The following is a 27,303-nucleotide window of genomic DNA, read 5'->3' as shown; positions in this document are numbered from 1 at the left end:
TCTCAATAGCTGTACTGAGAAGGAAGATACCTCAAGTACAAAGGATACCTGGCACTCCAAATTCTCAAGAACTGTATTTCTTACTCATATTGTTTTCACCTCCCCTGTATATGTACATCATATCCTTGTCCTTAACATGCTATCCAAACACCTCTGACATGTAATTCTAATATATCCATTTTCACTCATGTTAGAGATAAGCAGTGCTACAGAAGTCTGATGCTACAATGCAGCCTCCTAATCTTCTGAATGACTGCTGTACATGAGGTCATCCACTAATCCCATGATACCATTCAAAGAGCTGCAGCTGAACTCTTTGGCTTTGGAATATGCTAGTTAAGAGCAAGAATAAGAATGGGGTTCTTACAAAGGCAAACTACTCTTACTTTAAGATGATATTGCCCATATAGGATGATATAACCCATATTGCTGACTTTTTGCTGAGCAAACTTTTATACTTTTATAATTTGTACCTCTTTTTTTCCTACATCATTCCCCCCTTAGACGCACCTATTAGCTTCTTTATTTCTTGGCAAACTTTTCTTGAAAGATGAGTGGTAGAAATTACTATGTTTTAAAGAAATCACTTAACCATGGCTGGAACACAAGAGAAGGACCTCTCTTCCTTGGTTCAGTCAAGAGGAAGCTCAGCTAGAGATTTAAAGGCATTCACAACAACAGTGAATCACACCTGGAGACACATTCCTATAATTATATGATGAGGAAAGTGCCAATATGCAGTAGGGCGGTCATCCTTTTTTTTTGGTCTGTGTTAACAACCTTCCAAATGGCTATTTCCTTTATATGTTTAGGAGATATTCTACAGATAAGACTATATTGCACAATTAAAGCGGAATTGTAGCATTTTCCCACCTGCCTCCAGGTGTGTTTGAGAAGTTACCAAGGATGACCATTTGAGAGCACTTATTATCCTTATCAGATCTATCACTAACTCCCCTAGGCAATTGACTAATAACAGATTGAACAATAGAAGTCAGGTCTGCTCACACCCAGGTTCCATTGCTTCCTGGATAAAGTATCTTTCAAGGCCATAAACCGTTAGGAGATCCTTTCAAGGAGCAAGGAATCCGTTATTTTTTTCCCCTTCTAGTGCCTCACCTAGAGTTTGAACTGAAAACTTCCCCTGTAACAGTTGCATTTATCAGTACCACTTTGAATTTCAGAAGCAGTAGGTGCTCTTTATCAATGGCAATATGGCAGACAATTTATTTACACACATATGGATCAGGGCTGCTACAGCTCTTTTCAATTATCAAGAGCTAAATAGCTTTAATAGTTCTACTGGACACAGTTAATTTAGTTTTAGTGGGTTAAGGATGAAGGAACAGCTGCAGTAGTAAATAATCAGTGATGTTGAGCAACTTTTACCTTAATGTAACCTGAATATGTTAAAAGGGGGGGGGGGGGGATAAGTAACAGGATTAGGGGAGCCAATCTAAAGTTGTGTTTTAATTTACTATACTCTTTTAAACTAGTGTTTACCATATACAGATAGTCCTCGACTTACAACCACAATTGAACCTAAAATTTATGTTGCTAAGTGAGAAATGTGTTGGGATTCATCCCATTTTACGCCTTTCCTTGCCACATTTGTTAAAATGAATCACTGCAAATGTTAAGTTAGTAACATGGTTGTTAACAGAAGCTGACTTCCTGCCTTGACTTTACAAATTAGAAGGGTCGCAAAAGGAGATCACATGACCCCGGGACATGGCAACAGTAGTCAGTTGCCAAGTGTCTGAATTTTGATCACATGACCACAGGGATTCTTCAACAGTCTAAGTGTGAAAGTTATAATTTTGAATGGTCACTAAATGAATTGTTGTAAATCAAGGACTACGTATATATTAGGTTACAGTTCCCCAAATCTCCAACCCACAGCAGTGTGTATTGCCTAGCAGTAATGTGAAAACTAGGCACTGCTCAAAACGCAAAGGTCAAAAAGTGGTCCAAAATACGTAAGACAGAGTTTTTTTAACTTTGGCAACTTTAAACCATTCCTTCAGGCTACATAATCCCAAGTAAAAGATCTATTCAGCTTAAAAGAATTGCAGAGAGTTACTACAGTACATTCATATTCTGCATATTCTGAACCCCTTTTTTTGGCTAAGGTATGCATTAGTGCCACCCCAGTAAATATACCATCCAAAGGAATAGATTATTCTCCAAGGATACATGAATATATGAATCATACCAAATGACACATGTAATCCTAATAAACCTGCTCCAGGAAACAACCAATCTAGAAATATTATGCAAATCTAATCAAGAAAAGTTTAACAGCATTTTGAACTCTTGTCAATAGTAATTTGAAGGTTTGGCCTTCACACAAGATTTGATATAAAAAAAACACAATAATGTCCACTGTCATAAAAAAATATTGTGCTTTTTTTCTTCAATAAAGGTCATTCTACTGTTTTATTTGTGCTTTCCCCCTTCTCTGTTCTCACCCCTATTCTCTCTCTTTTCACCAGTAACCATACAACAACCATCTCTGCAGCTATGAAGCCAAAATATTTCCCTAGAATTCTTCATGTTATATTTGGTAAACATTTTTTTCTTTCAATCCTTACTAAAATATTTAGAATGGGCGTTGGTAGAAGTTACCATGAACGCCCTTTCTATCTATGCTGCGAGAGAGCTCAGGATGGGTTGACTCCTTCCTATGATGTCATAGCTGAGTCTGTACTAAGATATAAAAGCCAGCCCCTGGGAGAGACCCCAGCTTTGGCGAAGATACTTGACAGACTGAAAGGAGTCTCTGAAAGCCCAAAATAAATACAGAAATATGTCTTACCCTCTCCGGACGAATCAAGGGAGGGGCTGGGCTCTCTCGCAGCATAGATAGAAAGGGCATTCAGGGTAACTTCTACCAACGCCCATTCTCCTCCATGCTACATTGAGAGCCCAGGATGGGAGATACCAAAGCTTGCATGTCCACGGGCGGGTCCTCGTCTGGCTTATCACACCGACTGTGGAGGCAAAAGCAGGACGATGCCAATACAGGAAACCATCTTCCCCAGAAGTTTGGACAGCAGTGACAGGGGGACAATTTGATGTTGCTGGATCTGGCTGATGATCTCTGCAGGGCTCTTTCCACGAGCTGGGGACAGGAAAACGTGGCACGACAGGGTATCGATGACTGCTCCCAAGTGTTGCAATTTGGTTGTAGGAGAGAGCTGGCACTTTTTGGTGTTGATGGAAAATCTGTGGCTCTGGAGACATGACAGGGTAATTTGCAGATCCCAATGGGCCACAAGGATGGAAGAGGAAAGAATCAAAATGTCGTCCAAGTAGCATTGGATCCTCACTGGAATAGAATGCAGAGATGCCACCAATGCTGCCAGAACCCTTGTGAAGACCCTTGGAGCCGATGAGAGGCCGAAGGGAAGTGCTCGATACTGGTAATGGGTATTCTGATAACAGAAACGGGGAAACTGGTGATGATGAGGCCAAATTGGGAGGTGGAGGTAAGCCTCAGTGAGATCAGTGGAAGAGAGGAGGTCGCCCTCCCGAACACTCTCTAAAATAGAATGCAGAGTCTGCATTTTAAATCACCTGTATTTTACAAATTGGTTGAGAAATTTTAGATCAAGGATGGCTCACCACTCCCCTGAGGCTTTGGGAACGATGAAAAGGCGAGAGTAAAGTCCACGTCCCCATTGAGACAGGGGAACAGGATAAATAGCCCTGATTTCAAGTAGGTGCTGAATGGCCTGATTCATGAGGGCTTGCCTGGAAATGTCCCGAGACACAGGACAAATAAAAAAAAATTGGGGTGGGGTGGAGTTAGGAAGTCCAATTGTAACCCTGACCTAATAGTGCTGAGTACCCAGGCGTCCATCGTTGACTCCTCCCATTTGGAGGCAAAGAAGGCTAGGTGACCTCCGATGGGTGGGAAGAACGAGGGATTACTTAGAACGACGGAAGGAATGACCCTCTCCCCCCCGAAAGGGCCGTTTACCAGTAGAAGGTTGTTGCCTGCCAGATGTTTCCGCCCGTTGGTCTTGGTGTTGGGAGTATGGCCTGTGAGAGCAGTGGAAGCGAGATGAGGTCTCCGCTCAGAAGGCAGGAGGGTGATAAGGAGCAGGGCGATAGTCAGCTTTCTTCCCAGAGGAAGAGAGAATTTTATGTTTATTTCTGGTTTCGATGAGATAAGGTTCCAGAGCATCGCCAAAAAGCTTATCGCCTGCGAATGGAACTGAAGCCAGCTTCCATTTTCGGCATGACTCCGCCTGCCAATTTTGGAGCCATAAAGTCTTCTTGCTGCTACAGAAGATGCCATGGCCTTGGATGCAAATTTGGCAGAATTGAGAGTGGCATCCGCAGTGAATTCTGCCACTGCAATAATCTTATTAAGGTCTCGGTGAGACCAAAGGTCAGAAGCAGGCAATCTATTCTGGAGTTGGCGCAGCCACCGTATGGATGCCCTGGTGAAAAAGGATGCTGCTGTTGAAGCCTGAACAGCCCAAGCAGCAACCTGGTGATTGCGCTTGAGGGTCTGTTCGGAACGTTTATCATCCGGTTTCAGGATATCTTATGGCTCCATGGGAGTGCCAGAAGATGAGAACGAGGCCAGAACCGGAATGTCAACAGAAGGCACTGCCAGGGCATTGTCCAGAGCTGCGCTGACATTGTAGAAACACTTATCTAGAGAAGATGGGCAAGGACCTGCCAAAGGAGAAGCACACTGTTCCTTGAAGATGTCCAGGAATAAAATGGGAGAAGGCAAAACCTCTGCATGCACTACAGGCTTGGAGAGGAGCGAATCCCCTTGGCTAGAGGGATTTCCTTGTGGCTCGGGAGCCACTTCCTCTGGCGACAGCTTGGCAGTGACCAAGGCCTTGCTGAGTAATGGTCTGAAGAGAGTAGGTTTGAAGACCAATGCAAAGGATGTCTGCTCTCGGCGAGAATCCTCTTCCTCTGAAAGATTTTGGTCAAAAATCTCACCCTCTTCACACTCTGAATGAGAAGAGCAACTGTGTTCAGATGGTGAAGCCCTTCCCTCCTCATCAACCTCCTCCCATTCTGGTAGAGAAGAATGGACCCTGAGGTAGTGAGGCCTGTGTAAATCAGGATGAGGCAAGGAACTTATAGATTGAAAAGGGAGAAGGGCCTGAACCCTTTCCAGAGGTTGAAGAATTTACTTGAAGCCTTCAGCCAATCCCTGCCTAATGGCTGATGAGACTACATCTTGGATATGCTTGAAGCCTTCAGCCAATCCCTGCCTAATGGCTGATGAGACTACATCTTGGATATGCTTGAAGCCTTCAGCCAATCCCTGCCTAATGGCTGATGAGACTACATCTTGGTCTATGCTCAAAGGTAGAGGCAGAAGGCCAAAGGCCCGCTGCTGTGGGAGTGAAGGTGGCTTCAGGCCTAGATTGAGGAGAGGTTCAAGGCCTGGAGGGAGCGGGAGGAGCATAGGGCACAGAAGCCTGTTGGAAATAAGGCCCAGGTCTGCTTAAATCCTGAGGATCTGACTGTACAGCAAGAGCCTCAGGAGACCAAGATGGAGGATGGAAAGGCTCACAGATAACTTCTCCTCCCCTGGGAGGGCTTAGTTGGGGCCAACGAGTATCACCTGAAACATGCTGTAGTTGCACTCCCTTCTGTTGAATAGTTCTGTTGAACTGCCTCTCTAGAGCTACATGTCTGCGCTTCTCTGCCCTCAATTCAGCCTGAGTTGCCTTCTTAGGGGCTAGAGCCTTAGCTTTGATTTTAGCAGCCACCTCCCTCTGGACTGATTGGGTGCGTTGCCTACGTCTTTTTCTCCTATTGGGCTTTTCCACTGGGGGTGGGGAGCTCTGCCAAAGTCTTATCTTGCTCCATTTGTAAAATAAAGGCTCTTGCATTGGAAAGAAACGGTTTAGAAATTTTTCTATTAAGCCCCTTAGGGTATAAATGGCCCCCGGGCTTACAAAATGGCCGCTCACCTCTTGGTGGAAGGCTTGAATCCAAGATGGCCACTGACTACAGGAAAACAGGCTCCAAGATTGAAGAATCGCTCCTTAGGCTATACAGAGCCCCAAGCGAAGTCAGCAAGGGAAAAACACAGCAACCAGCTACACGATGGCTGGCTTGAGCACTTATCAGTTTGCCAATCATGTTTACGATTGCTCCAAACTGCAGGTGTGGGGGAAGTCTGCAGACGCTGCCCAGCTTGCCTGCACAGAGCTCTGTAAAGCTGCTCCCAACTTGCAGGAGAGAGGAGAGAGAGAGCGAGCCCTGCTTTCTGGAAGAGCAGCTGCCCAGATCCCTGGGAGCTGCTTGAAGAGAGGAAAAAAGTACTGAAGATCGCTGGTGATTGCTATCTAACAGAACGCTTTCAGAGACACAACTACTGACTGAAAGAAGCTGAGTCAAAAGCTGGGGTCTCTCCCGGGGGCTGGCTTTTATATCTTAGTACAGACTCTGCTATGACATCATAGGAAGGAGTCAACCCATCCTGGGCTCTCGATGCAGCATGGAGGAGAATCCATAGAATAACCTCAAAGTGGGTGCTGGAGGGTTAATTATTGTGGCTTCACCCTATTTCTTTGCCTATAACAATACCAATAGCATTTAGACTTACATACCTTTTCATAGTGCTTTTCAGCCCTCTCTAAGCAGTTTACAAAGTCAGCATATTGCTCCCAACCATCTGGGTTCCTCATTTACCAAACTTGGAAGGATGGAAGGCTGAGTCAACCTTGTGCAGGTTAGACTCAAATTGCCAAACTGCTGGCAACCGGTAGTCAGCAGAAGTAACCTGCAGTACTGCACTCTAACCACTGCACCACTACAGCTCTTATGTATATCATATTAACTTATGTATATCAACTTATATATATCAAATTAACTTATTAATTTATAGAACTTCTAATTTTCACCTAATTCTTCTCCTATGTTTGTAGGGTATTTGCATATCTACTACTTTTGTACAGGATAGAAAATCTTGAGTGCATTTTGAATTATTCCACAAAAAGAGCCAGAAATATCAATTCCCCAACTAATAGGCCAATCGTACATTAATCAGCTGTGCGCCCATAACACTTCATGTAAGTCATGGTGCCTGTCTTCCAGAATGAGGTATTGAGATCCTTCATAGTGTCCCAAACAGTTTTAAAGACCGGGCTTTTCTCCCACGCATTTGGTGGTTGGAACTCCTTGTGGGTGTTTGACAAGTTTGTGCTATTTGCCATCTTGTTACTGTTGTATTATAGTTTTAATTGTATGTTGCTCTTTTTGTTTTTATGTTATGAGGTGACTGGAGTGAGGCAATGCCTGTCAAATTAAATAAATAAATGCTCCTTTGTATTAGCCCTTGGCTGCGCATATATGAAATCACATAAACATGGGAATACCAGCAGTACTTCTATATACAGAAGCTGACCAGATTAATAGCTCCATGGTACTTCCAGAGTGATGAAAGGACAATGCTTTTCAGCCACAAAGGACAAAAGCAAAGCTGAGAGAGCAACAGAATATGATACATAGCAGATACAGAACCTGAGAGGAATACCTTGTTGTTAATGATAAGAGCACGTAAAATAACAAGTGGTTAAGATACATACAGAGAAAAGAAACACAAAGTCAAAACATGATTTTACATTTTCTTTCATAAAATTTAATAGCAATTCACATCTATCAAAAAGAAACACCATCATTTTCGACATTAAAATAGTATCCTGGGATACTGTTTAAGGAGAACACTCTTGTAGGCAGAACTTTCTATTTTTGCCCCAGAAAATCTGTAAATCAGGCTTAGCACAGAAACATGGAAAACTGAACAATGCATTTATACAAATTGCATCAACCTCTTAAAAATCAAATCATGGGCACCACTGGAACAGTCTTTTGAGGGGGAGAAAAGATTCTAAGCCTTTTTATAAAGAATATACTAGAATTAACTTTCAGTACACAGATTAAATTAATGCCTTTGCTTGCATAAACCTTCAGTATTTAAGAAGTGTATGAACTATAGTTAATTAAAACATTTATCAAATATTACAAATATACTGTGTGAGTTATAATTATAGTAAATGAAGAGTGAATAATGTGTGGCTTTCCAGATGTTTCTTGTATTAGATTTTCCAGGAACTTCTAACTATTGGCCCTGTTGGCTACAACTGCTGGGAACTCAGCAACACCTGGAGGGCTTTAATTTGCCCATTCTTTACATAAATTATTTGTAAATCCCTTCCTTTTAATCAGTAGTCACCATCTCTTCTAGACCTAGTCTACTTCAATTTAGCATCCCATAGAATCTCGCAACATAAATACGACAGCTTGTGTGTTGCCAAAATACAGATATGATGCCAGGTTGTTACCATGTTGTAGTCACAAGTTAGGAATATAAATCTTTTTTTGAAAAAAATCTTATATGAATAAAGGGATCAAGCTTAAATGCTGTGAAAAGCAGTATTGTTCCCAAAATAATCTCTAAAGACTGCTGATATTCCATTTGGCTGCAACTTGGGACATCCAAATATTTAATCAAAAGAGCCAAATTTGAACGTGAAAAGTATTGATATGCAATTCTATTTCATCTGAGGTTTTGGAATGAACAGGGGGAAGGACAAGCTAATAAAAAGCCGTACTATTTTTTGTGAGATTGAAAAAAAAAACATAGTGAGTGTGAAGTCCCAAAACAGGATGGGATAAATCTATACTTAACAATTTATAAAAAAAATGTTTTGCATAAAGATATAAGTCTTCATAAGCGTTCATTTTTATCTGAAAAAGTATATGAATACTAAGAAAATTGTTGGAAAGCAAAGGTTATGCATGGAAAGTGACTGGTCTGTGACCATGTAGATATTAGAGTGCTTGGGGATTTTACTCGCTCTTCCTTCTTCTTCAATATCTCCAGCAGTGGTCCCCAACCTTTTTTGTACCAGGGACCGGTTAGGGTTTTTTAAAATTTATTCATTTATTTTTATTATATATTCCACTCATTGAAAAGCTAGTTATGACTTAATTTAATTATAATCAAAGTTGGACTGGATTTAATAATCATGGTTAATGCAGGCATGATATTCCCCTCTGAAAAAAAAAATCGGGGCCGGCCAAAAGAGACCCCACGCCGCGCGCCAAGAAATCGCACACACAACACCAACGCTACACACCCTTCCTTTCCAGCCGGTCAGGTGTGGATCAGCTCCGGAGCTGGGCAGCCGCTTCCCTGGTGGCGGGGCCGAGGCCGCCGCCTGGGGAGTGCCCGCTGCTTTCCCGGGCCGGGCGGTGGCATGTTGCCCTGCGCCGCGTGGCTCCCGCCTGGCAGCGTGCTTCTCGGCATGAGGCAGCCGGGTTGCCCAAGGAGCCCGGCCGGCCAGGTGAGGGGATGGCAGCGAGGGCCCTGCCGGGCTGGGGCGGAAAACCCGCTTGGCAAGGGGCCGGGAAAGCCTGCGGGCAGAGGACCAAGTGCGCTGGGAGGCAGAGATTCGGCCAAGGCCGTCAGACAGAGAGACGGCTGGTCTGTGGCTGCCCAGCTCCCTTTTCCTGCTGCTCACCTGAGTGGCCTGTAGCCACGTGTCGGTGAGGTGATCGAAGAAGAGCTTCACCAGAGCCTTGACCAGGACGCTGGCCGCTTCCGAAGAGGGTGAGGGCAGTTCGTGCAGGCTGGGATTGAGGTAATCAGCGGCAGCGTAGCCTCGCAGAACTCCTGGCGTAAGCCCGGCGAATCGGGAGCCTCCTTCTTAGGAAGAGCAGCTTCTCCGCGGCTATCACATCCCCCTTTTCTCCAGCCATGCACAGCGTGGAGCTGACGTTTTTGGTCGAGCGAGGCTGAGGGACGGCATCAAAACCAGCGCTTGATCCAGCACGTCGGAACAAGATGGCACCGAAGCAAAGTAGGCAGCCCGGTCCCAAATGATCCATGGACCGGTACCGGTCCGTGGAGAGGTGGTTGGGGACCCCTGATCTACAGTATATGGAACTTTTGGGTAAGATCATCTACTGCTTTGGGATTCGGTCTCATCAGTACAGGTAGTCCTTGAGGTATGACAGCCCTTTTATGGCTATTTGAAGTTATGAATGCACCCGAAAAATGTATTTACAACAGGGGTTCAAAATTGCAACCAACAAGAGGCCTCTGCAATCATGTGACCTCGATTCAGTCACTTCAGTCAAGTGGCAGCCATATTTAGTCCTGTGACCTCTTTTGGGGACCCAGAAGTCACCTGTGGTTAAGACAGGTGATTTCCGAGGTCCATGTGGCAGTGTGCATTTTTTTTACCCATCAGGGACTTTGCCGCTGCCATGCTTTTATTTTTCTCCTCATTGCTGCCCCGAGGAGAACCAGAGGAGTGAATCTCTTGTGGCAGCTCTTGTTGCTTCTTTCGTTGCTATTGCCTTGAGGACTGGAGGACTGTAATTGCCTTTGTAAGTGGTTTAAAAAAATTTTTACATTATAGTACTGAGCTTGTTTGTAAGTATTTTACAAACTACTATGCTTATTTGTAAGTAGTTTACAAAGCTGAAGAGTTTTTTTTATTACTGTATTTGTTTGTGCTTGCTTTGGAATTGCTTGCAGAAATACTAGCCAGTGTCTGCAGAAAGCAGATTCAATAACTGTAAAGTTCCTTTGCATTCTAATGCATTGTGTTTACATGTGCTTTGAGATTGCTTGCAGAAAGTTCCTTTGCAGGATCCAATCTGTGTCAATCACTGGGATCAGAGGTTTAGTCGTTTGAGCTTTCAGACTTGTGCTGGAGCCCATCCTCGGGGAACTTCTCACTCCAAGAATGTTAGTTTGCATTCTACTTTACTGTGTTTGTTTTGAGAATTAGTGTGTACTACTATAGATTGCTTGTAGAACAGCTGATGGGGTGGGTGGCAGTGGTTGCCTCCAGAGGCTCCACGTTGGGGAGTCTTGCAATTCACCCTCCACCCCAATTTAAGTCCAGGCACCTGCATGGAGGCACTGCAATTTGGAAGCAGAAGATCGCTTTGCCTTGCCAGAACAGCTGACGGGCAGGCAACAGTGGTTCCCCTCAGAGGCTCCACACAGGGAGCCATGAAAAATCTCTACCCTCTTGGTTCATTTAATGATCACAGAGGTCATTTAAAGAACTGAAAGAATCAGCAAGCCTGATCTTCATTCACCTAATGGATTTGCTTAACGAGCATGGATGTAACAATGAGTCTTATTCATTTTATGACAGTTTTACAACCCTAATGGCTCCATTAGGAACATACCTCAAGGACTACCTTATGCTTGTGGATGGTTTGGACCACCAAGGTCTGAGAATGTACCATCTTTAAGCTTGCATGGAGTAGCACTTCCACATTCAAGAGTGATACACAATCTGGGAGTCTTCCTGGACTCCCAGCTCCTGCTTCATGAGCAAAGCGCAACTGCGGGTAGGAAAGCCTTTGCTCGAAGTTATTCGTTGTGCGAGTTACACCCCTTTCCTGGATCAGGTGGCTCTTCAATCACTTAGTCACCTGGTCAACTCCCTGCTTGACTATTACACTCTAGTTTGCCCATTGAACACTTCCGTTCCACAAGCTGCACTAATTGCCTGTTCGCTTTCCAGGTTGTTATGTATAAAGCCTACATGACAGAGAGCCTTGTTACCTGAGGCACTGCTTATCCTTTACAACACAGGTGTCAAACTTGATCACATCACGTGATGTCAGGTGATGTATTGCAATGATTTTTGCCTTTGTGGAGCCAGGGTGGGTGTGGCCTTGTGCATGATGCCTCTAGCCCATGGGCTGCCAGTTTGACACCCCTGTCCTACAAGGTGCTTTGATCCAGCAAGATTGGCAAACTTCATTTCCCTCAATTAAACCATGTCATCTATCAGGAGTCTGGAAGAGGGCCTGTTCTTTCATAGTGCCTGCTCTTTGGAATGAGGTCCTCCCAACATCTAGATGGGCATTTTGAGTGGCCTCGAAGACCTGACTCTTTGCCTAGATTGTTGTCATTTTTGCTTCCTCTTTAATTGTGCCCTTGTTGTTATGGTTTAATGGTTTTTGTATTTTCTGGGCTGCCTAGAGTTGTTGAGAGTTGGATGGAGTATAAATTGAGTCAAATAAATAAATAATAAAGTTGAGGTTTGATTAACACATTGAAATCTGTCATCACAGTAAAGCCATCATTTGACCTCATTAATCTTCCAGCTAACAAACCATAGCCTGATAAATATACAAATTACTCTGAGGGAAAAAAAAACCTATAAATTAAATTCATCACAGTCTACCAGCTCAAGCAAGAAATTGGCATCCCATCTATGTCTTAATCCAACACAGAGTTAAATGAATCCCAATACTGTTTGTTAATATGTTCATGTCTGAACAACATACGCAACTACAGAAGTTTCAAGGCAAAGCTGTGACTCACCTTAAATATCTCAGGCTCCTCAATATCCAGAACTTCTTCATTAATCTGGCTGTTCCAATTGGAACATCGCCTGTTATTTGTAGCACTTGGTGTAAAAAGCCAAATTACGCAGGTAGCAATAATAAATCCAATAGCAATTCCCAAGAAAAGTCCACTGAAGTAACTAGGGAGAGGAAGTATAAGGTAAACATAGATCAACATGGTGAGAAAGTACAGCGTCTTCATCGGCAGCCTAGCTTGTGGTGCTGGTAGTTCAAATTCACCTTCACTTCTAATTAATGTAGAAATTTCTTCTTGTACCTCTATCTTCTGCAGACTCTCCAATTGTTGGTCTTCTCTGTCATCATCTATTAAATAGAAGTCCTCAGAATACAACTCACAGAACTCTTCATCTTCCTTGCTTGCCAGGGCGGAAAGACAACAGCGTTCAAGTACCAGAGAAGTCTTAGAACTAGAATCCTTTGTGCTTAAGAACGGGGAGCCTCTAGGTTCCATTTCTTTTGCGTGTCCTTCAGTGGTTTGGGTTTTGGTACTCTTATTTACACTGGAATTACTTCCATAGAAGTCTCCTTCCGAATCACATTCTTCTTCCTTTATACTATAGTTATTATTGCTTTCCAAATGGCCATTCAAGCTGGAGAGATTGGACAGTTCTGAAGCACTTGAAGATAAAGCTTTGGGCTTGTGGCTGCTACTCTCATCACTCATTCTTTTGCTGAAGAGCTGAAAAGGCTCATAAATCACTTCTGAAAACCGCCTCTTTGTGTTCTCAATTTTGGCTTCCATTTCAGGTACTTTAAAAAAGGAGCGAGTGTCTGGAGACGTCAAAGGAGATGAGGGAGCTGTTTTCGAATCGCTACCTGTGCTTTGAGGCTGGGTGAACTGTTTGAAGAGGTGCAAGTTCAATTTGGAGTCGGGTAGTTTGAACGACACTGTTTCAGGCTCCTGCTTAGAAGTGTCTGTGGACAGAGACTTCACCAGAGTTTTCATTAACTGTCTATGTCTCGTGGGTAGAGATGGCTCTTTTGGTTCAATGTCTGTGGAAAGGGATTTGACTAAGCTCATGAAAGGCTTTGAGCTAGTCACAGTGGTTGGCGTGCTAGACAAGACATGTGACTTGGACGGGGAGCACAGAGGAGAAGATGAAAGGCTGGTTCTCAGTTCTGAAGGCAATGCCACACCAAGTGGGCTAGGGGCTTGGCCCAAATCTGAGGAGGGTGATGCAGCCAATGGCACCGCACCAAACCCTTGGGACTCCAAGGGTTTCACAGTTGGCAGAACCGTGGGAGATGCAGCCACAAAAAGCGAGGTAGTGGGAACAAAAGAATTTTGCTCACCATGATCAAAGCATAGGTCTTCCTTAGCTTCAAGTGCAGTGACAATGCTTTGGTCATCGGGTGTCTCAGGAGGACTCTCCGTACACTTTTCTTCTTCCTCCTCCTCTTCCTCCTCCTTCCCAAATGCCGAGAAATGAATGGTGATGGTTTCTCGGGAAATGGATCGCTGAACCTGCACTTTTGGCGCTGGCTGCTTTGAGGACATTTCACTGGTTTTCTCTGCATGGCTAATATTCAGACTTGTCATTGCAGGTCCCAGAGGTACACCGGGATCTATGAAGAGGAAGCCAAACATAAATTAGACAGAAACTTTTTAATGTTACACAAGATAATACTTGTACAGATAGTCCTCGACTTACAACCACAATCGAGCCCAAAATTTCTATTGCTAAGATAGTTGCTAAGTGAATTTTGCCCTATTTTATGGCCTTTCTTGCCACAATTGATAAGTGAATCACTGCAGTTAAGTTGTTAAATGAATCCGGCTTCCCTATTGACTTTGCTTATCAGAAGGTTGCAAAAGGGGATCATATGATCCCAAAATACTGCAACTGTCATAAATACATGCCAGTTGCCAGGGACCACTGGTCCGTGAGAAAATTACAGTGGTCCTCAGAGAAATGTCACCCCAAAGCACCCCCAAAGCAATTATTCCAGGCTGCACGGGAACACAAGGCTTGTGCCACCCACATGGCCCACGGGAACACAAGGTTTGCGGCGCTTGCATTGCGAACAACATGAGGTAGTGAGGGGAGCTTGGAAAAGGCAAAGGGGGGGAACTTGCCCCACTCGCCCCGCCTGGCTCCTGGGCTGCTTCTTTCCGCTTCTTTCTTCTTCTGCTTTTGGCTGCACGCAAGGAAAGCAGCAAAAGTCTTTCTTTCTCTCCCCCAACTCCACTATATTTATGACAGTTGCAGTGTCCTGGGGACATATGACCACCTTTTGCAACCTTCTGACAAGCAAAGTCAATGAGAAAGACAGATTCACTTAACAACTATGTTATTAACTTAACAGCTGCAGTGATTTATTTAACAACTAGCAAGAAAGGTTGTAAAGTGGAGAAAAACCTCACTCAGCAATCATTTTACTTAGCAACAGAAATTTTGGGCTCAAATCTGGTCGTAACACAAGGACTAGCACATTTTACTAAGAAACACAGTGTTTCAACTACTTATATAAACATATTGATTTCATTTTAAATGAGACCTCATTCGGACCAGCTGCTTTTGATTGCACATACAGATGTCAATACACCTCTGGCTTAGCCATCAGTAAAAGCAGCCTTGTCCTTTTATTTACGTTCCAGATGAGAAGCAACAGGAAAAAAAAATTCCACTGCTTTCAATCAGAATGTACTGAAAATACAACTGATCATGCTTATGAATTATCTCACTGCATCAGTGGTTCTCAACCTTTTCTTCACCACAGACCTCCCTTTAAATATCTTTTGTGGCCACAGACCATGGCCTTGGATCACCAAAACTCAAGTTTTAAATCATAATATTTCTTCAAGCTTTCACAGACGCCCTGTGATGACATCATGTCCCCTGTCATCGTCTCCCCCCGGGCTCCAGGGACCATAGGTTGAGAACCACGACTATATATCATATCAAAAGCACAAGTAATTGCAAGCGCAAGTGTAGCTATATAACAGAATAACAGACTTGGAAGGGACCTTGGAAGTTTTCTAGTCCTACTTTAGCAGAAGATCCTATATGTTTTTCCCTGGAGTATTTATTGGAGAGAAAAAATGTTGCAGTGCCATCCCCTCAACCCTAGCACATCAATATTTTCAATGTGTCGTCCAATCATTTTTCCATGGATGCACCTAAGAACAGCTTACACTCTTGCACATAGAGTGTCACAACATCATAGGGAGACAGGCTGCTGGCAAAGCAGTATTTCCACAGTAAAGCAGGACAATAATAGCCACACAATGTGCAGTTTGCAGTCCAAGCAGAAAACTTCATAGCAAATTTTGCACCTTTGCAACTTGGGCCAGACAGTGTCAAAATGCAGCTCCATGAAGATTGGAACATAAACATCAAATACTGTCTTCTTCTCATTAAAAGAAAAGAGAATGAATCAGGGAGACCTTTACATTGGTTATTCTTTGAAATTAATTAAATATTTTTAGATACATAAAAGAAATAGGGAAACATTCAAAGAAAAATTAGAGAAAGAAGAAAAAGTGCAGGAAACAATAGAAGTTAGATTAAAAATATGATTTATTATCTTAAACCACAATATATTCATAGCTCGACTCAGATATCACACGAGACCTAAAACACAATTATAGTTTAGTAGAAGATGTAAATCTCATTTTAAGTGTTCTCCTCATCCCAAAATGTCTGAAACAGTAAGGATAATTCATGGAAAAATAAAAAATGGCTACCACATGCTCAGCTCCAGCAGGATTGACTACAATCCAAATCCTGTGCCACTTAATGGTCCCAAATGCTACTTTTCTTTAAAATGCTTATTGTCATTTTAAAGCATATGTGTGGCAAGTCAAATCAGGACTTTACAAAAAATCTTTTGTAGTTTGAAAATCCCCTCTTCCAATGTTGCTACTTTTGGTGGGGGGGCAGCATAAGGGATATTTGCTACATATGGATATAGAACTGGTACATTGTTTTCAGCTGTGGATCCCTTTTGAATTGTTTGTAGAATAAAGGCAACAGTGCAGAATAATGCACTTTGTTTTATTCTTTTCCCATTTTAGTTCCAAACCTTAATCCCTAGCCTAGTGTATCAACATCAAGAATTTTTCATTTCCCAGTCTTGTCTCAAACTTTTTTTAAACTATTTTCTCTAGCAAAACTAGGCCTTGAAATGTATAATATTGTAATTTTCATGATTCTTTCAGTCATTAATTACTAATATATGTTGTAATAAAATAGAGGAGAGTATCTGCTAATTAATTTAATGGAAAAATATTGATACATGTTGAATTAATCAGCATTAAACAAATTAAAAGGTATACGCAAGCATTTAAATGCCGTCTTTTTAAAAATTTAACTAATGATCTGAAATTTTATCCTTGTGTTCAGCAGAATGCTATTACCAAAATACTGAAGTAGTGAATACATAAGTTTAGAAGACATATTTGCTATCATACATTTAAATCAAAATATTTTTTCTATTATTCAGAAAAAATAATTTGCTATTCCACCAGCCCAGTAAAAATATTATCTCAACTGAAAAAGGGTAATTTAAATATATTTTAATAGTTCTAAGAAATATATTTAATATATTTTATTAAACTATTTACATATATAATATTTAAATAGCTCTAAGAAAAAATCTTAGCTATTGTCTTTTACTCCTAGTGAACATTCAGTGACTATTTTAAAAAATTTCATTGTTCAACTTGGTGGAAAATCTGCTTGTAAAATAGATATGGCACATTTATTTGTACAGTATTTTTCTAAATGTAAAAATAGAAATGTAATATTCTATTTAATACTAATTATTCCCATAACAACAACAATAACAAAGCCTCATTGTAAAATGATGTTGTTAACCTATTTTAGAATCTGACTCCTCAAAATAATATGTTGGGTGTATATGAAGCAAACTCACCATTTGGGGGCTACAGATAAAGACCACTTTCTCATAATTGTACCACTACTATCTCCCCATTTTGTAATAAATTTGCTACTGGTTAAGACAAGCTGTACAATAGGCAATATCAACCATATAAATCAGTGGTGGGATTCAATTTTTTTTTACTACCAGTTCTGTGGGCATGGCTTGGTGGGCGTGACATGGCTACTATAAAATCTCCATTCCCTTCCCACTCCTGGGGGAAGATTACCACCGGTTCTCTGAACTACTCAAAATTTCCACTACCGGTTCTCCACAACTGGTCAGAACCTGCTGAATACCATCTCTGGTATATATGCAACCATCTAATACAGGAGTGTTGAACTGCCAGGCCAGATGCGTCACATGCAAGCCATGCCCACCCCAGCTTGGCGAACGTGAAAAATGTCACGAAACGACATGTGATGGCAACGTGACACTGCGAGTTTGACACCCGTGATCTAATACATTCCAATGTCTATACATAGCACCCCCACAATTTAATATGAAACTATGAAATAAGATAGAAAACCCTTATAAGTGCTTCAAACTACAACTTTACAATTTATTCCAGCTGGTGAGGTCCAGGAGAAGGGCCTTCTCTGCTGATGTACCTGCCCTCTGGAACATTGGCCCCCGCCCTCCTGATCTTTGTAAGGGCCTAAAGACCTCGCTCTGCCAGTTAGTTTGGGCCCCAAATACGGAGCATCACAGTGGAGATGGTTGATCGAGTAACAACAGATCCCACCTCCCTCCCGTCCTGCCCCACCCTCCCCATTTGTCACTGGATTAATGTGTGTATGAGTGTTTGCAAGCCACCCAGAGTTACCCTGTAATAATATGGGCAGCCAATAAATTTTATAAATAATAAATAAATAAAACTACTCTAAACATCAGCATTTTGTTTCCTTTCTCTCTAGATGCCAAGTGACACATCTCCATTCTTACTTCTACTGAAGCAACGTTTCACAATGGCTGCGTTCACACATCACAATAAGTCACAATGTAGTTTCTTTTTCATCCCAGCAACTGTGGATCTGTAATCTATGGCTTATGACTTTGTGTGCCATGTGAATCCAGTCAAGGCTTGCTTATTAAAACATGATTTAATGTAATATAGCAAGATGCAAGATTTTTATTTATATTAAGACTTACTACATACAAGTTTCTTCCTTCCCATATAAAGTATAAAGCTGCACTGAGTAAAAAAGTAATAATTTTTCATACTATTTTAAACATACCTTTTCTAGTTATTCCTGTCATCACACGCTTCAAAAAAGTATCTTGTATCCTACATATGGCTTGCTTATATGATGTCTGCCACAAGTACAATTCCTCATTTAAAATTACACCCTTTTCTTCATAACTCTTAAAAATTATAAATATGGGGTTTTATTAGGATTTGGATGTGTTCTGTATCTTTCTGCTAGCTATCCTCTGAAGTTATTTAACTACTTTTTAAAAACCTACATGAAACCTATGCTTATTTGTTAACCAATTCTTCATTCTTTCCTGAAAAGCCTGAATTCTCTCTTCTAGCTACCATGAAAAAAAAAACAGTCATTCTCAACCTTTAAAGAACTTTATAGTACCAACATTCTTATTTCCAATTAAAGGAACATCATTGTGCTGGGTGAGGGCAAAGATAAACCATCAAATCCACTTCATCAAGAGTGAATCGTTTTTGATGGCCAGAAACCTCACTTAATCCTTTTTGGGATGTCAGTGGGCTGGTGGTGGTGGTAGAGTTGCTATTACAAATGGATTTTAGCTTTGGGTTTTGTAGTAGAATTTATTTTTTAAAATAAATTATTGGGCCTATTTCAAATTTTATCTTTAAAATATCTAGTACAAACAAGAAGTTTATCCAAAATGAAATAATATAGTACTCATAAAAGTGGTCAACAGTAAGCGGCACATATCCATTTAATGTCTTTGTTCAGTACAGCATTGTTAAGCAAATCATAGTGTGACATGTGAACCAAATCTATGGTTGGATATTTGTGGTGAATTGGAGGAATCTCATCCCAAGATGTTAAAATACTAAAAGTTATTAAAGAAAAGAGAGATTGGCCTATCCAGGTAAATGGAAAGAGATACACCTGAAGTCTACAAAAATGGGACTTTAAGGAATCAGTTTGGATGAGGAAGCTTTCTGTCTCAGGTAGGCCTTTAAAAGAAGATGGATCAGTTCTGTTGTCCTTTTGTCTTTTCCAGTGGAGCTCCTCTTGGGCTGTTTGGATACCTCGTAAGGAAGAGAACCCCAACCCAGAAACTTGAGTTGACAATGAAGAATTATATGGCAAGGTAATGGCTAACAAGATATGATGTAGTATATAATTTGGGTTCTCCTATGGACTGTGAGCTGAGTTGTGGGTGAGTGTTTGTAGAATTTTGGCTGAGCAGGTAAGCAAATTGGCATCAACTTCTTCAGCACTAATTGTTTATTCTCATTTCTTGTTTTGTTTCTTTCAACTTCCTTCTAATTCTTTGTCTAAGATGAACATAAGAAAGATTTTAATTATTTTCCTTCTGGGGAAAGAGACGAGACTTAGCACAGGTCTGTCCTCCTATTAGGTTAAGCTCCTGAAGGAAGGAGTTGCCACTTGTGCCTCGAGAATCTGCTGTGAACAAATGAGTGACAAAGCTGAACAGATTTCACATCTCTCCTGGCTGCTCTTGGGTGAACTGGAATATGGAAGAAAACATATTTTATTGCTGATACTGCTAAGGGTGACTTAAGGCTTCTTCATCCATTAGATGAAAGCAAATTTATAAGGGACATGATGGGTGTGGGGAAGAGGTTGTCAGGACATGTTTGTAACATCGTTAGATGCAAATAGGAAATGCTGAAAAGTTTTTATCAAGAGGTAACTTAAATAAGTTTAACACACCACAAGATAGAATATCTGTTAGGATCAATGCCTATTTACCAAATAGGATGTGACTGAGGTCCTATCAGAACAGAGTAGAGCTTTAATAAAAACTATCACCAGCTGTGTGTTACTAAAAACTGCTTTCTTGTAGTTTATCATTTTTTAAAAATTGTTGTCAGAAGGGGAGGAAACAAATCTTCAAGAACCACCTTAATCATATTCTCCTATTTCCTGTCCTTGTTGAAAAAACAGTTTAATATTGCAATGACCTAATTAATGAACTTTTGGCCTGTTCTTTATTTATTCGCTCACTTAAGGCATATTTACTAATTCTTTATGCAACTGCATGAATAAGTCAGCCTCAATCCTCAGTCTTACCATCTAAAGACATAAAACTAAAAGTAAGTAGTTTGGAAGTAAGAGAGCGGAGTCTCAGCTAACATAGACACAAGTTCTTGATCCCAAAATAATTCAACAGATCACAAAGCACAGCAGAAAGGCTGGTTCTTGTACATAAATGAACCAGCTTACCTCCCCCTCATGGTTTTATTCGTATCCACACTGCACTTCTTGGTATAGTATTAATTAACTGAGTTAATGTCATTCTTTCACTCATCACACCAAAGGATAAACAATTAGCAAACCTTATTTAATTTGGGAGGTTTCTGAAACAATACTGATACTAGTATTTGGAATATTACTTCACATTCACATACACACATGCAAAGCCTTGCACTTTATGGATTGTTTATATAGGCTATACACACATATCACTGATTACATCAGATCAGGACTAACATATCCACTAGGCATAACCAACACAGGAAACATTTTTTTAATGTTTTTAAATTCAGAAAGAATTAAAAAGTAGAAATTACTTTCATGCTTTTTCATAAAAAGATAAATGCACGTATTGTGAACATTGAACTGATGGTTCTACTTGCAATTTAGAGGCAGAGTGTGAATATTAAAATGCTATAATTTGGATGATATTGTACATATAGACATCAGGCAATAATTACAAAAATAATGCATACGTTATTTATTATCCCTTCTCTGTAAAAATGCAAAGATGTTATTGAAAATCATATGAAATATAACTTTAATACTGGTACAATTATGGCGGGAGGGGCCTATGGGGGCAAAAGTGCTCATGGCCCACAAATGCTATAATGCAGCCATACAGCGCACAGATAGATGTCACGTCTTCCTTATGAAAAAAGAAAAAGGGAACACTACAAAGAAATCTCCCTTATCTAATGCTTTTTAGTTATACTGCACAGTAGAGAAAACTATTGATTATTAGCCTTCTCTGAGCTTCTTTCAAAGCCACCAGCAGTTTCCTAATTTAACTTTTTGTCAGCTATGAAATTCATGCAAAGAAAGAACTCTTTCAAGCTTTCTAACAGTAATTCTTGGATTCCATCTTTGTGAATCCAAGTGTTGTTACCTATCACCTGTCCTACGTATTTTAGACACACACAGAGACTGGGAGAAATCTTCAAAAGCACAGGACAATAATGTTATGTAAAGGTAGTCCTCAAGTTACAACTATTTATTTAGTGATTGTTCGAACTTATAATAGACCTGAAACAAATGACTTATGATCAGAGGTGGTATTCAGCAGGTTCTGACCAGTTCTGGAGAATTGGTAGCGGAAATTTTGAGTAGTTCGGGGAACCAGCAAATACCACCTCTGACAGGCCCCGCCCCCATCTATTCTCTGCCTCCCGAGTCCCCGCTGATTGGCTGGATCTTCTTTGGTTGCCCTGCACAGGAGAACGGAGCTGGAAAGCAGGTTAGTGGGATGGGGAGGGAATGGGATTTTGCAGTAACCTTCTCCTGGAGTGGGGAGGGAATGTGGATTTTACAGCATCCTTCCCCTGCCACGCCCATCAAGCCACGCAACACCCACCAAGCCACGCCCACCAAACCGGAAGTAAAAAAATTTTGAAGCCCACCACTGCTTATAATCATTTTTCACTCTTAAAACTGTTGCAGCATCCCTGAGGTCACATGATCAAAATTCCCTAGGTGGAGGTCATCCTTCAGATTGGTAGTAGGAACCAGAGATAATGGCTGTGTGTTTTTCACCTCCCCATCATTGTTCTGGTTTCTCTTATTTCTTTGGTTTATTTTTAGCTTTTGTATAAGTTGCATTTAGCATTGCAAGCTTCAGAAACTAAGACATCTCCTTGTTTCTTTGCAAGTAATTTCTGTTGATGGCCTTTTCAAATTACTTTCATTCTATTCAATTCTGTGCTCCCCACTAACCTTCTCTTAAACCCTATGAGAGAGTAGCAAGAGTTACAATCAAGGGGTGGGGGGGTTTCTTACTCAAGCAAGTTTTAAAGCTATTGGGCTTTTTCCAGCTGAGTCAAAATGTCATCTGCCCATCTTGGAAAATGAAAATGTTTGTCCCTATTGCTGATACTCTTTCTGCCTTCTGTTGCTTCTGTTTTAAATTACTGCCAATCCAAGGGAGTGGGTAGTGCTAGAACGAGAAGAAAAGAAGACTTCATTACCAACACAGCTAAGGACAATTTAAACCCATCTCAGTCAGGGTTGTGGACAAGATAAAAGCAATGTTTATAGAGACACAATAGAGAAATATTGCCAGGTCCTATCTGTCTATGTTAGGTGTAAAGATTTTACATTGACTTCTTTTAAACCCTTAATGACCAACATAAGAACAGCATACTAAATTATGAAGTTAGCAGCTGGAGATACAGCTTACACAACTTCTGCCATGTTCAGTGCCATGAAATGGCCAGCTTTAATAGAAATGTTTTAAGAAAACACAAGATTTGCCTGTATTTCACCTACTGTGAGGAAAAGTACAACGAGGTGAATGTCTGCACTTTGCTGTCATCACCATCAATACACCCACTCGAATGTGAAAACAAATACATTCTCAGATAATAAGAGGGGGAGGATGAAAATCTTGCAATGTGCCTGGAAGGATGCCCGGGCACCAAAAATCAATGTATTGTGCAGAAAAAAAACACCATTCTGATTCACCTGATTTACCAACAGAACTGCATTTTGCCCCTGGGTACTGTAGCATTTTTCCTAACCTAACTTGAAAATTCTTGATTGTGTGATTGTTTAGTTTAGTTTAGTTTATTGCCATTGCTCCCCATACAATGAAATCAAGCACCATCTTCAGTGCACATCATGACCATGAAAATAAACACAAACACACATCCTTCACACTCCACACATTGAACCGAAAACCCGCAACACCGCACCAACACTGCACTATACAGTAGAATTCAAAAGAGCTACTGCCCTGGGAGTAACAAGTAATTGCAACACATCTGAAGGGCAGCCTGTTAGGGATACTTGCTTTATGTCACTCTTGCACCTCTATTCTTTTCCAGTCACAGATCCCATTAACTGTGGCTCAAAATCTGTGATGCTAACCATATAACGCTGCCTTTGTCTCATCCTAACCTATAGATTCATGCTTATATTACTATGCAAAAGGAGTACTTCTGATTGTTCCCCATCTTCTCTTCTCTGTGCAGGTTTCTGGCACTTTAATGGCAGCCACAATGATAGCAATAGCACTTAGACTTATATACTGCTTCATAGCGCTTTATAGCACTCTCTGAGCAGTTTTAATAGAGTCAGCAAAATGCCTCCAACAACTTGGGTCCTCATTTCCCAACCTTGGAAGGGTGGAAGGCTGAGTCAACCTTGAGCCGGTCAGGATCGAACTCTTGCAGATGGCAGAGTTAGCCTGCAATGCTGCATTCTGACCACTGTGCCACTACAGACTTTTCCCTGTTTCACTATGGTAGTTACACATTAATGGCTGAGTTTTGCTTCCTCTGCAGAACAGAACAATTTAGAGAGCCAGGTTGGTTAAGGCCTCAGGCCAGAAACCAGGAAACTATGAGTTCTAGTCTTCATGTCCTGCCTTAGACATGAAGCCAGCTGGGTGACCTTGGGCCAATCACTCTCTGTCCTAGAAAACACACAAGGGCAAATCATTTCTGAAAATCCTTGCCTAGAAAACTGCAGGGATTAATCCGGGCATGACCAGGAATTAAAAATGGACTTGAAGAACACACAGAACAAATTACATTTTGTATTTTGTGTTGTCTTCTATTACAGACTGAAGGAAAAACACATTAAAGCCCCTAACTGAATAAGCCCTCAATGTTTCTCTGAAAAAAAAAAATCAGATTATTTTGTTCTTTTACCATCTAGTATAAAGTATATATATTTCAAAGTTATAAATGTTCCACACAGAAAAATTCTGCTCAATTTATTTATTTTTTATAAATAAAAATATTTTTTATCAGAAACATTTTTAACTTCCATTATCCAAAACCAGAAATTACTTCTAAATGAAGTTTGCAATAAGTCATTCTTCAGATTACATTCAGCTTTCCAATGCCACATTCTCTCAAGCAGCATTAAAGTGCTCCTTTACAAACCTCTCAGACTAAGATCCAGGATACTGAAAGTTGAAGCTGCAACTAGTCAAGCCCTCATATTATACAACAATTATACAAAGACTTTTCAATTCATTATTTTCTGAAAAATAACCACACATTTTCCACAAGAGTCCCATGTGAGGCTTGGCATAAACAATGAGAAAGCTAGACGTAATAGGTTAAGATCATCAAAGTAAGATGTTTTAATCTACAAATTAATGTGTACTGCTGAGCAGGGGCTGTCAGACTGCAGAAAATTAATGAATTATCTCTACAAAAAACATTTCCAGTTTAGAGAGATAAATATTTCACAACTCTATTTAATATCAGATATTTTAATTTGGGAATAAAAATCCAAAAAATATGGAGGGTACCAGATTAATGAAGACTGAAGTTTAAAGCCAAAGTGTCATATATCAACCCTTCTAAACCATAATTTGTGTATTTTTAATTTGTTTTCATGGAGTTATCCTCACCTCAACCCCTACATCCAAAGCTGCTCTTAAAAATTTCAGGTCCTGCCTATTGCTTCTTGATGACTCAGAATGCAGAGTATATGTAAAGCTTACCTTTAAAAACCAAACTCTGCAATTAGCAAAGACATTATTAGTTGCCTACCAATTTAAGCATTAAGGATTCATTCAACCAGCAACTAGAAGAGCTACAAATTGCAGCTTTTGGGTTCTGATGGATATTTCAGATTTTATATATAAGTTTCCGTGGGATCATGACACTGGTGCAATCACTTGACAAATTAAGTGGAAATGGAAATATGAGCAGCTGTTCACACAGAAACTAGTCCCACCCACCCAAAAAAACTGTGCTAACGCATGAACATCTGCAGATAGGGTTTGCTGAATGCCTGGTGCTGGGAGTGAACCAGAAACAGGCCAAGAGTGGCACTTGCCTTTTATTCATTTCAATAGCTTTTAAAGAGCAAAAAGATCAGTAAGCACAATAACCTATAATAAAATGTACTCCTTAAACTATGGTTAATCATTGCATGTACAATTCTTCCCTCCAGTGGGCTTCATGTTCCCTCCTATTGCCATCATAAGCTCTCATTTGCAACTAAACATCATGCTAAGTCAAAGTAAACATGTTTCAACAGTGTATGAATTAACTATTTGGTCCAAACCTTAACCAGGGCAACTGTAAGTTAGTCAACTTCATCCTTGTTCACAATCCTGGCTGTTTTTTCCACAGTGCTCTCTAACACTGACTGGGAGTTGTTATGTCCAGCACAGTTGGAAAACTTTAAATTGAGAACCCTTACTTTAAATAAAGAACAGACCTAAATTCAGAACAGGCAGTAGAAAACAGAACTGAAATCTTCAGATTTTCTCTTCATGATCATGTGGAAAAAAGATTGAGCACACCGTTCAGCTGGGCTAATTCACACAGTACTGTCTACTTTACTTGAAGTTTGAATTGTGTCTCAATAGTAACTCTCCATCTAAAGAGTAGGAAGGAGGGATAGCCACAACCATTAAACTAAGGAATTAACAAAAACCTGAATAAATAAAGGTAATCTCTTGTCTTCCTCCTCCAGCAACCGCCCCCCCCCCCATAAGACACTTTCAGTGCTATAACTGTAAAAAAAAAAATTCCTGTTTGACATCTAACTCACCTCTAATGACAGGGCTTTCCAGACAAAGAATTCCTATTATATTAATGTTTGGATAATAGTATGTGAATAGGCATCAAAGTCCTTTTGCCTGTTGAACTTGAATGTCAAGTTTCTTATTTCAGATCTTTATTGCTTAAGGTTCGTATTTTGACTTGTACACAAGACCAAACTATTTACAAACTGGTCCAATGTATTGTGACCTTGATCCTTTCATGCTGCTCATGGGTAGGGAACATATCGCCCATAGGCCCCACTCCCAAGAAATTCAGTAGTCAACAATAGTAAGCACTGCACAAGAAATGCAATTTCCAATTCACCTTTGGCAAGAAACAAGAGTGTTACACCTGAAGAGTGAAAAAATTCTCACAAAACTTTTCAAAAATCAATTCCATCAGAAAAAAGGGGACCTGAAACCCATCTTACCAGCTCTCCATCAGTACTATGCATGCATACATGTGACCTTACCACCAGCCACTGTTCTGTATTCTGTACAGTGGTGGATTTGTAAACTGTACAGATGCAGTTAGATAAGTTCTTCTTTAATGACCAATCCTTTGTATATCTGTCTTGTAGGTAAAAAGATGATGATCTTCTATCCTTTTTCTCTCATCTTGTGGCGATAGAGGTAGAACAGTTACTAGGAGTTCGTGAGTTCAGCCAAGAGTGAGGAAAACTCATCCTCCTACTCATCAAGGATCAATTTAGTGACCAATCAGGATTACAAATGTGGTCACGTGATATGGACTACATTTCCCAGGATACTTTAACTATATTTATCATTAAGGAGACAGCTCACAATTGCTACCTAACTATCCAAATCCCATTAACTCTAAACTGTCTGGACAGCACACTCCCCGCCTGGAATTGTAAATTCCACTATTAAAAGAAGAAAAAAAATTAAGTATAAACTATGATAAGCAGTAGACAGTAATACTAACTGAATAGCAGATAACTATATAACTAAGATAAACAGTTAGTTATATAACTAAGAAAAACAGTAAACATTAATAAAGCATCAAACAAAGCAAAGCATGCAAAGCTTGAGGTTCAATCTTCAAGTTCAGCCTCTTGG

General features: G+C 40.6%; 1 protein-coding gene and 1 long non-coding RNA gene across 5 annotated transcripts in view; one reads left to right on the top strand and one right to left on the bottom strand.

The window, feature by feature from the left end:
- The window catches only part of TEX2 (testis expressed 2), a 100,420-nt gene that overhangs the window by 34,420 nt on the left and 38,697 nt on the right, over positions 1-27,303 (bottom strand). For all 4 annotated transcript variants that reach the window (XM_026711072.2, XM_026711071.2, XM_026711070.2 and 1 more), the window contains exon 2: positions 12,353-13,962. In XM_026711072.2, the coding sequence (XP_026566857.1) occupies positions 12,353-13,936 (1,584 nt within the window). In that variant the 5' untranslated portion in view covers positions 13,937-13,962. The remainder of the gene's footprint in view (positions 1-12,352; positions 13,963-27,303) is intronic.
- The window catches only part of LOC148127045 (uncharacterized), a 72,565-nt gene that overhangs the window by 30,743 nt on the left and 14,519 nt on the right, over positions 1-27,303 (top strand). Inside the window, exon 2 of the long non-coding RNA XR_015741875.1 lies at positions 19,495-19,584. This is a non-coding gene — a long non-coding RNA (uncharacterized LOC148127045). The remainder of the gene's footprint in view (positions 1-19,494; positions 19,585-27,303) is intronic.

Source organism: Pseudonaja textilis, chromosome 2, assembly GCF_049901715.1.
Source record: "Pseudonaja textilis isolate UNSWEBS1 chromosome 2, rPseTex1.2, whole genome shotgun sequence".
Lineage (NCBI taxonomy): Eukaryota > Metazoa > Chordata > Lepidosauria > Squamata > Elapidae > Pseudonaja > Pseudonaja textilis.
This window is presented reverse-complemented; position numbering and strand designations above follow the sequence as displayed.